The sequence below is a fragment of the Elephantulus edwardii genome, unplaced genomic scaffold, assembly GCF_000299155.1.
Source record: "Elephantulus edwardii isolate Elephantulus edwardi_28Jun2011 unplaced genomic scaffold, EleEdw1.0 scaffold00234, whole genome shotgun sequence".
NCBI classification, from domain to species: domain Eukaryota; kingdom Metazoa; phylum Chordata; class Mammalia; order Macroscelidea; family Macroscelididae; genus Elephantulus; species Elephantulus edwardii.
Window position 1 is genome coordinate 1956587 of NW_006399984.1, and position 10643 is coordinate 1967229.

At 38.9% G+C, this 10643-nt stretch overlaps 1 protein-coding gene across 1 annotated transcript in view; it reads right to left on the reverse strand.

Moving 5' to 3' along the window:
- The window catches only part of OCA2 (oculocutaneous albinism II), a 569803-nt gene extending 560619 nt beyond the window's left edge, over window positions 1-9184 (reverse strand). The window contains exons 1-2 of the mRNA XM_006898594.1: window positions 9090-9184; window positions 8379-8436 (exon numbers count right to left, since the gene is read on the reverse strand). Coding sequence (XP_006898656.1) covers window positions 8379-8436; window positions 9090-9184 — 153 coding nt within the window. The remainder of the gene's footprint in view (window positions 1-8378; window positions 8437-9089) is intronic.
- Between the last annotated feature and the right edge of the window lie 1459 nt (window positions 9185-10643).

Consider the following 10643-nt stretch of genomic DNA (forward strand, 5'->3'; position numbering starts at 1 on the left):
GTGGATTCCAGCTTTTGCTGGGTCCGCGGTGGGACCACTGCAGAACCGCTGCAGGGCAGGCAGGCAGGGCTCCGGTTTTTAAAGCTTCTAAAATAATGTATTAGCAAAAGTTCTGATTCAAAATCCTACTGTTCGCATCACGCCGTGATGGTCAGCCTCTGTGGAGCATAAAGTACTCTCTGGTATCCTCTCTACGCAGACTGCTATCCCTCTGGCTCTTCACACTGTGCTCTCCACCTCCGCCATCTTCCCTGTTCTGAACTGGACCTTCTAAAGATGAAATCCCTGTGTGCATCAAAAACATTTTCCAACAGAGTTAAAAGAAAGCCTAATAACTGGGGAAAAAATTTTTGGCAATACCATTTCAGACAAAGGTGTCATGTCAAAAGTTTACAGAATCCTCCACAAGAAAAAGACTGAGAACACAATTACAAAATGGACAAAAAAACGGGGGAAGACTTTTCACAGATGGCCAACAGACACATGAAGAAATGCTCCAAATCACTGGCAATAAGACAGATGCAAGTTAAAGTCACAATGAGATCCCATCTCACCCCAATAGAAGTGACAAAGTTTAACAAATCAGCAAGTAATAAACTTCAAAGAGGATGTGGGAAGGTAAAAACTCTTATACATTGTTGATGGGATTGTAAAATGGTACAACCACTCTGGCAGGCAGTTTGGTTACCTCAAAATGTTACCTCAAAATGTTTTAGCTCAAAATGCTGACCATAGAAATTCCATATGACCCAACTATTCCCTCTTCATGGATAGTGAAAATTACAATCTTCCGAAAGCAATCTGCATATTTGACACAATCCCAATGCCTATACCAAATTTATTTTTCAGAGATAGAAAAGGCAATTGGCAAGGAAAGAGACCCAGAAAAAGCAAAACAGTTCTGAAAAACAAAAGTGAAGTGGGAGGCATAGAACTCCTTAATCTCAAAACACAGCTGTAATAATCAAAGACAGCATGGAACTGGTACAATGATAGACACATAGACTAATGGAACAAAATTAAAAACACAGGAATCAGGAAATTAAATAGGCAAACTCGCTGGCATTTCTTAAGCTGAAAGAACTGAAGAGCAAATTCAAGCCTCGAATTGCAATATTTAAGGATGCTTTGGGCAGAATAGTAAAAAATACAGAGGGCATTAAAAGAAGATGGAAAGAGTACACAGAGTCCTTTTACCAAAAGGAATTGACAGACACAGAAGAATTTAATGAAACAATGTATGAGCAAGAGCCTGTGCTGAAGAAGGAAGAAGTTCAAGCTGCTCGGAAAGAACTGGTAAAAAATAAGGCTTCAGGGATTGATGACATACCAATTGACATACTTCAACAAACAGATGCTGACCTCGATGTGCTCAGCAAGTTGTGCCAAGAAATCTGGAAGACAAACACTTGGCCAACTGTCTAATAGAGATCTATATTTGTTCCAAAGAATGATGACCCAACAGAGTGTGGGAATTATCAAACAATATCAATATCACATGCAAGCAAGATTCTGTTGAATATTATCCAAAAACAACTGGAATAGCACATCACCAGAGAACTGCCTGAAGTGCAGGCTGGGTTTAGGAGAGGCTGTGGTACTAGGGATATTATAGCGAATGTTAGATGGAGCTTGGCTGAAAGCTGGGAGTACCAGAAGAATGTTTATTGGTATTTCATTGACTATGCAAAGGAATTTGACTGTGTGGATCACAACAAACTGTGGCTGACTCTGAGAAGAATGGGAATCTCAGAACACTTGATTGTGCTTATACAAAACAACCTATGGTCAGAATAATTTGTGAATGATAGGATATTATCTATATGAATACAAGGAAGACCTGTTAATATGACTATTTTATTACTCAAGTATACATTCCTACAGTGAAAGCCAAAGAAGGAATTGAAAATTTTTACCAGATCTTTCAGTCCTAAATTGACCACACATGCAATCAAGATGTATTAATGATAATTGGTGACTGGAATGCAAAAATTGGAAACGATGATGAAATAATAGGAAATATGGACTTGGTGATAGAAATGAGGCTAGAAATAGAATGATTATCTTTTGTATTTTCAATGATTAATTCATTGCAAATACTTTTTTAATTTTTTATTTTATTTTATTATTTTTTGTGTGTATCCTGTCAAATTGGATCTGACTGGTACAGGAGATTGTCCCTCCTTCTCTAGCAAAGCATCTGGTGGATTCAAACTGTACACCACTGGGATTGCAGTGCAGCTTCTTGCCACTAGGCCACCAGAGCTCCCTACAAATACCTTTTTTTAAAAAAACACAAAAAAATAATATTTGGCATAATTCTCTCCACTCCCTCCCAAGTTAGGTAGTAATTTACAAAATCATTGCTCCTGCATGCTACATGGTATTCCGTTGTGTGTATACCATAAGTGAACTAACTCAATCTCATAAAGACAAATACTGTTATGAGATCATTATTGTAGAACAAGTATGAGGAACCAAGGCAGGAAGGGGGAGTAGATGGACTAGGGATCAGGGAGGGGAGAAGAGCTTAATCATAGGGTCATACATGTTGAAGGGTGGAGGGGGGGTTAGGTAAAGGAAAGGGGAAAGATCCAGTGTGGAAAAACCAGTATAAAAAAAATTAAAAAGCAAAACAAAACACAAACAGTGATTTTACACATGGACCTCACCTGATTCACTGCATAGGAATCACATTGTCTACATCTGTGGAAGGAATTGTTAAGCTTAATATCAACAGTCAAAGCCTAATATCAGCAGGCCAGGGACGACTGTGGATCAGACCGACTCATGTCCAAGTTCAAATTGAAGCCAATAAAAATTAAAGTTAGTCCATAAGATTCAAAATATGATCTTGAATATATACCACCTGAATTTCAAAATCATCTTAAGAATAACATTGAACACCGATGACTGAAGACCAGATGAATTGAGGGATGACATCAAGGATCCATGAAGTGAGTGAGCTAAATGTCATTACAAAGACAAAGGAGAAAGAAAAAACCAAACTGGATGTCAGAAGAGACTGAAAATTGCATGAGAGTGTCAAGAAGCCAAAACAAAGGGAAAACATGACAAAGTAAAAGATCTGAACAGAAGATTTCAAAGGGCAAGTTGAGAAGACAAAGTATTATAATGGAATGTGCAGAGAGCTAGATATGGAGAAAAAAAAGCAGAGAGAACTGAAAAACAAAGCCTCGAGTTGCAATATTGAAAGATACTATGACAATATGTTGAATAACCCAGGAAGTATCAAAAGAAGATGGAGGGAATACACAGAGTTCCAGTACCAAAAATGAAGGGAGTACTGGTGGCCTAGTGACAAGAAGCTGCTCTGCAATCCCACAGTACTAAAAAAGAATTGACTGACACTGAAAAATTTCAAGAAGTACCATATGAGCCAGAGCTAATGGTAATAAAGGAAGTTGAAGCTGTACTGAGGTATTGGCAAAAAATAAAGGCCCCAGGAATTGATGGGATAGCAACTGACTTGTTTCAGTTAACAGATACAGCCTTGTATGTGCTAATTAGTCTATACTAGGATATTTGGACGACAGCTGTTTGACTAACAGATTAGAAAAGGTCCATATTTATCTCCATTCCACAAAAAAGGGTGATCCAACAGAATGTGGAACTATTGAACAATATCTCATACAAACAAAAAGTACTGCTGAAGATTATTCAAAAACAGCTAGACCATTGATAGAAAAATGCCAGAAGTTCAAGTGGGATTTAGAAGAGGCCATAGCACCAGGGACATTATTGCTGATGTCAAGTGAATCCTGGCTCAAGGTAAAGAATACCAGAAGAATGTCTATTTATGCTTTATTGACTATACAAAGGCATTTGACTGCGTGGAACAAGTTATGGCAAACTTGTTATGGCTAACATTAAGAAGACTGGGAATCCCAAAGCACTTAATTGTGCTCATGCAAAACCTATACCTAGACCAAGAGGCTGTTGTGTGAACAGAGCAAGGGAACACTGTTATTGTCATTGTGTACGTAGAGTTGAAAACACCCCAAAATGGGCAGGTTTTGAGAGGCAGTTAATCTCACAGGACGAGATTGCCCATCCTTCTCCCACAGAGCAGCTGATGGCCTTGAACTGCGTCCTTTTGGGACTGCAGTGCATCTCCTTGCTGCTAGGCAACCAGAGCTCCCTGGTTTGAATTAAGAAGGAAGAGTATGTGTCAGGGCGGTATTCTCTTTCCATACCTATTCCATCTGCTGAGCAAATTATTACAGAAACTGGACTAAATGAAGAAGAATATGGCATCAAAATCAGAGGAAGACTCATCAATGACGTGCATTATTATACAGATGACAAAACTTTGCTTGCTGAAAGTGAGGAGGACTTGAAGCAATTGTTTCAGAAGATTCAAAAATACAGCCTTCAATATGGATTGTGTCTCAACATCAAGCCCAGTAGGCAACATCATGATAGATGGAGAAAAGATTGAAACTATCAACAATTTCATCTTACTTGGATCCACAATCAACATCCTTGGTACAAGCAGTCAGGAAATCAGGAGACATATTGCACTGGGAAAGTCTGCCATCAGGGACCTCTCCAAATTATTGAGAAGCAGCAATATCAGTTTAAGGACTAAGGGACATCTAGTTCACGTCATGGTCTTTCCAATCACTTTCTATGCATTTGAAATCTGCACAATGAATAAGCAAGACAGTAGAGGAATTTATATCTTTGAGCTGTGGTGTTGGAGAAGTGTACTGAATATCCTATGGATTTCCAAGAGAACAAACATGTCTTGGAGAAAGTGAAGTCAGTCAGAGTGCTTTTTTTGGAGGCAAAGATGATGAAGCTTTGCCTCATATACTTCAGGCGTTGTTACTAGGAGGGGCTATTCCTTGGAGAGGGACACCATGCTTGGAAAGGCAGATGATCAGAGAAGGAATAGAAGGTGGATTGACAGTGACTGTTGCAGTGGGTTCTAGTATGTCAAGAAGTGTGTGGATGGCAAAGAATAGTACAGGGTTTGGATTTTTCATTTATAGGTTCACAATGGGTCGCACTTGACTGAATGGCACCTAACAACCATCTATGGTCAGCCTGCATTTGACAAGGAAACAAAACATATCAAATGGGAAAGAGAAAATCTCTTCAACATATAGTGCTGGGAAAACTGGACTTCTACCTGCAGAAAGCTGAAGCAGGATCCACAACTCACAGCTTACACAAACATCAATTCAAGATGAATCAGAGACCTGGGCTTAAAGCCCAAAATCATAAACATGATGAGACCTAATAAGACCAAATTAATAAGGTCTAGCCTATGCTATAAAAGGATTGGGAAATACAACCAGAAATGCCCAATCAGGAGAGGATAACATTGATGAATGAGACCCTCTAAAGATTAAGTCCTTATATGCATCACTTACTTTTTTTATCAGTAAGGTGAGAAGAAAATGTACTGACTAGGGGGAAAATACTTGGCAATGTCATCACAACCAAGGGTCTCATAGCAATAGTTTACAGAATACTACAGAGCCTCTACAAAAAGGGCCACGTCATAACAAAATGGGCAAAAGACTTCAAAAACTTTCTGCAGAGGAAGATGTTCAGATGACCAAGAGACACATGAAGAAATGCTCAAAATCACTGGCAATCAGAGAGATACAAATCAAAACCACAATGAAATATCAACCCAGTAGCAGTGACCAAGCTTAATAGGACCGCAAGAAATAAATGTTGGAGAGGATGTGGAGAGATTGGAACTCTCAGTGTTGGTGGGATTGTAAAATGGTACAACTCTGGAAGGAAGTTTGGTGGTTCCTCAAAAAGGTGAACATAGAAATTCCATATGATCCAGCTATTTCACTGCTAGGAATATACCCTGGGAGAACTAGAACTGAGACACAGAGAATTTTTATGTTTATAGTTGCACTGTTCACAATAGCAAGAAAATGGAAACATCTCAAATGTTCATCAACATATTAATGGATTGAGAAATCAGTATACATTCACATGATGGAATACTATGCAGCACTCAGGAGCAATGATTTAAAAAAAATACTTCGAGAGGCTAGAGATCATTATGCTGAGTGAACTGTCTCATAAGAACAAATACTGCACAAGACCACTACTGTGAAAATAAAAAGGATAACTAGGAAGATGCATACAATAATCCAGGGGAAGAAAGGAAAGTGGGGAATCATAGAGTCAAAAAGTTTGGTGGGTGGAAGGTGGAGTGAAGAAATTAGGAAATATCCAGTAGAAATCTGAAAAGACAGAGTGATAGTAGGCATAGAACACTGGTGACTAGTTTAATAAAATGCAATATATGGGAATAAGCATATGAAATACAATATGAATGAAGAAATGTGTGAAACATAAAGTGCATAAATGAAACACATTGTATATGATAATATAACATTTAAAAATATTTTCAAAAAGTTTGAAATAAAGATGTATGGAAAGAAATACAAGAGGTGGGGATTACAATGTTACAAGATAAAACGTGTATGAATTGTTAAATGGAAAATCAATTTATTCTGCAAATTTTTACTCAAAACACAATAAAATTCTTTTAAAAAAAACAAAAATAGCAAAATGTCTGTACAAATATTTACCAAAGAGAATATCCAAATGGCCAACAAGCACATGCAAAGATTCAATGGCATTATCATTCAAAGAAAATCAGAGACCCAAGAGGACCAAGGAGTACCATTCAACTTGGTTTCTGAAGCTGTAAATGTGAAAGAAGACTGCCCATCTTTCTTTTATTTTGAATGTTCTATCTTTTGGTTATCATCTCAATACTAGACATTATTAGTGGTTATCAAGAGGGTGAAAAAATTGGGGGAAAGGGAATTATTGCCTATCAGGCATTGAGTTTATGTTAAGGCTAGGGGAGTAATTATGAAAAGAATAAAAAATAATAAACATTATTGTATAACTTGAAGAATGTAGCCAATGCCACTGAATCATATGGACAGATTATTACATTGATAAATGTGTGCATACGTACATGTATATTTTCACTACAACAAGACAAAGAAAAATAAGTTCACAATCCTCCACTCCCTGTCCCTACTCCATCCCATAAAAACACTAGCAACAAAATGTTTGAAGTTTGTGCAGAAATGATTCAAAGTGTCATTGTACAGTAGTAAATAAAAACAGTTCTGACCAGTGTGTATCAATAAAAGCAAACACACAAAAACCTCACTAGCATGGACTTGACTATGACTAATAGCTTCCTCCACTGGGTTTTGGAGGCTGTAAATCTTTATGAGAGGAGATTGTGCTTTTTTTCCTACAGCGCAGCTGGTAAATTTAAACAGATGACCATCAGTTAGTAGCTGCATACATTATGAACTTCTCTGGTAGGTTTCTTAAAAACCAAGCCCACTGCCACTGAGTTCAATTTGGCTTACTGTGACCTTCACTGTTTCACAGGGTGTGAATCTTTGGAAGGAGCCTGCCCATTTTTTCCCACCACCAACCTTTCCATTAGCAGTATAGGAATCTTCACCAGAGTTCTTTGGATAATTCAAAACCTAAATTATCACAGAGTTTTAGCTTTATTGGTATATTAATATTTCTAAGATTGTTGTTGTTATGTGCCGTCGAGTCGTTTCCGACTCATAGCGACCCTATGCACAACAGCCCTAAACCCCGCTCTATCCTGCGCCAACCGCACCACCTCTGACACACCCATCCCGATTACCCCAGTCACCGAATCAATCCATCTCATAGAGGGTCTTCCCCTCCTGCGCTGTCCCTCCACCCTCCCAAGCATGATGTCCCTCTCCAAGGACCCGTCCCTCCTGGCAACGTGTCCAAAGTATGTCAGACGAAGCCCCAGAATCCCTGCCTCCAAGGAGTAGCTTGGTTTAATCCTCTCCAAGATGAATCTGTTTGTTTTCCTGGCAGTCCATGGTGCATTCAGTACCCTTCTCCAGCACCACAGCTCAAAAGCATCCACTCTCCTTCTATCCTCCCTAGTCATTGTCCAACCCTCTGATGCATAAAAAGCGATTGCAAATACCTAAGATAGACTTATAAAAATGTTTTTGTTATTGTAACTACAGAGATTTTTTTATATTTAAAAAATACTTTTATCGTGAAAAACTATGCAAAATTTTTATAGCCATGTTAGTGTCATTCCTTTTGAACAATGTCAACAGTTCAGTTTTACATTTCCACCCTCTTGCCACTATCTGCCACTCCACCCCACTTCCACCTACCTGCCACTCCCTTCCCTAAGCAATACGATGGGACCAAAGCTACCCATTTATCTATCACATAAACTTCAAGTGTCTGCTGTGTAATTCTGGTAAAAATAACATTAGGCCATAGAACACACAATATTGGAAGTGAGGCACCTGGCCAGACACAGCAGAGATACTCACGGAACACGATGCTACAAGGATGAATAGGCCAGAAACAGTCAACCCACGTTTGAAGCTCCTGCAAAAGAAGGGCTACTATAGGCACCAGAGAAATCTGTTGCTGATGAAAAGAATCCACATATCTGAACTGTTCACCTGCAAACTTACTGTCTCTTGGCAAAAAGCTGCAGATGTGTGTACTCAGTGCAAAGCGCTTCTCTGCAGGTGCTGTGGCTCAACATTGGGCTCATTACTAGTCTGTAAAAGCTTCAAAGTCTCAGCGTTTTCAAGTAAGCCATATCTCTTATTTTGGCCCTCAGAATTCTTTTTATCAATCATTTTTCTCAAAATTTTCTGGGAAGTGTGAAAATTATTTGATTTTCAAATATCATAGGTCCATAATGAAAAATAATTCTAGAAAGTAACATAAGGTCACTATGAGTCACAGGCAATTTGATGACACATAGCAACAACAACAACAAAAATCTAGAGCCTGTTATACCACAGAAACTTTACAAAAATCTTCAGAAGACACAGAAAGATTCTCTGATGCCCTCTCCTGCTATTTTCACCAACAGCTCCTTCACATCACAGTGGTACTTAAGATCTCACTTGTTCATATGCTTTCTTGCTGTCCCACTAAGAGGATCTCTCAATCTTCTCAGGTCAGTCTCTTCTCTATCTCTGTTCATTAGCTATCCACCTACAGATACTAAGTGTACAGGACCTTACCCAGTCACTGAGTATGCAGGACCTGTTTCACCCCCACTGATATTCCCTGGGCAGGGCAAGCGCTGAGTGTTGCCCCATCTTCCCATAAATCCCATGACACTAATACACACTGGTAAAGAGAAAATTCTGTGTTTGGGCATCTTTTTAAGTTTCATCCTTCCTTTTAAAAAAAAATAATCCCTTGGAAATGGTAAAATGTTGTTTTACATTTTCCTAGATTTCATGAAACTACTGAACAATCATTTTTTGCATTCTCAATTTATCATTCAACAGCTCCCATTTAAATAATAAAACTTATTTTCAATGCATGAAGAACTTATTGAACTATCCTAAACACAAACCTCTTTCTTCAAAACTCTGACATACACAGGAGAGCTGACAATCCAAAATAAAATGTTTGTTCAGATGCTTTCTACACATGAAAGAATGACATAGAATTTTGTAACTTTGAGATTATCTTAGGATAATTATTCCATTAGTCACAGAAGTAACAAAAGCCACTAAAGGCAGTCTCCAATATGCCTTGTGCCCAGGCTGTGGGATATTTTCGCATACCATGTCACGGCTCATACCTGAGCCTAGGAAGGGCATTAAGGAAGACAGGTAGCCATGCTGGTAACTGAGATCATATTGCCTATTCATTCAATTCACACTATTTACACAATTTCTTAACAGACTCATCATCCAGACACTGGTGCTCCAACAACGAGATTGGTCAGTCATTATGAAGATGTACAATGACTCTGGATAGTGAGAAGGGAAGGGAAGTCAGGTGGTAAAAGGATATCAGATGGTAAACAGCTGCAGACAAGGTGATGTCAAGGTAAGAGGGGCAGAAGGAAACTAGTATGAATGAATGCCATTTTCAACTCTTTTGCTTTCAATAGGATCCTTTCTTTATGGCAATGAACTACAGGCAGAGGATAGAGCAAGTCTGTCTCCTAAATGGTAGGACTACAGTCTAGTCAGCTCTTTTTAGTCCTTACATGCTCCTTTTGCACTGGCCTTATCCCAATAAAGGGCTTCTGTGAACAACTACCAACTACCAATAACAAAGCAAGCCTCAGAGATCCCTCAGTACACTTGACAAGGATCATCCATGTGCAAACTCCATGGGCATGAAAACCCATAAATATATTAAGAAATGCAGAATATGTGTACTACAATTTTACATTGAATCTGTTACAGTTTCATGAGCTCATAGCCAGCTGCTCTCCAAGGCTCTGGGAAATGATCTCTCCTTTGACAAAAAGTACAGCTTGTCTGCATGTAAAACCACCTTCTCCATCTTCACTGAGTGAGTTTTACTAGAATGCAATAAAACCTTACATCAGTCTCAGGACAAGAGACCCGTACACAGTATCACCCCTGTAGGGTTGCACCCAAGTCCTACCTTAGTGTCCATGAGTGGAATGTTACAGGAACACTGTCAGGAAGTCCATCCTTCTCTGTAGAAGCAGATCCAGACAGTTGGACTCTGTCACTGCCCAGCAAGTGACTCTGCTCCCAGTCTGTGGAGCTGTATCCCCAAGAGTCATCTACCATAATGGAATC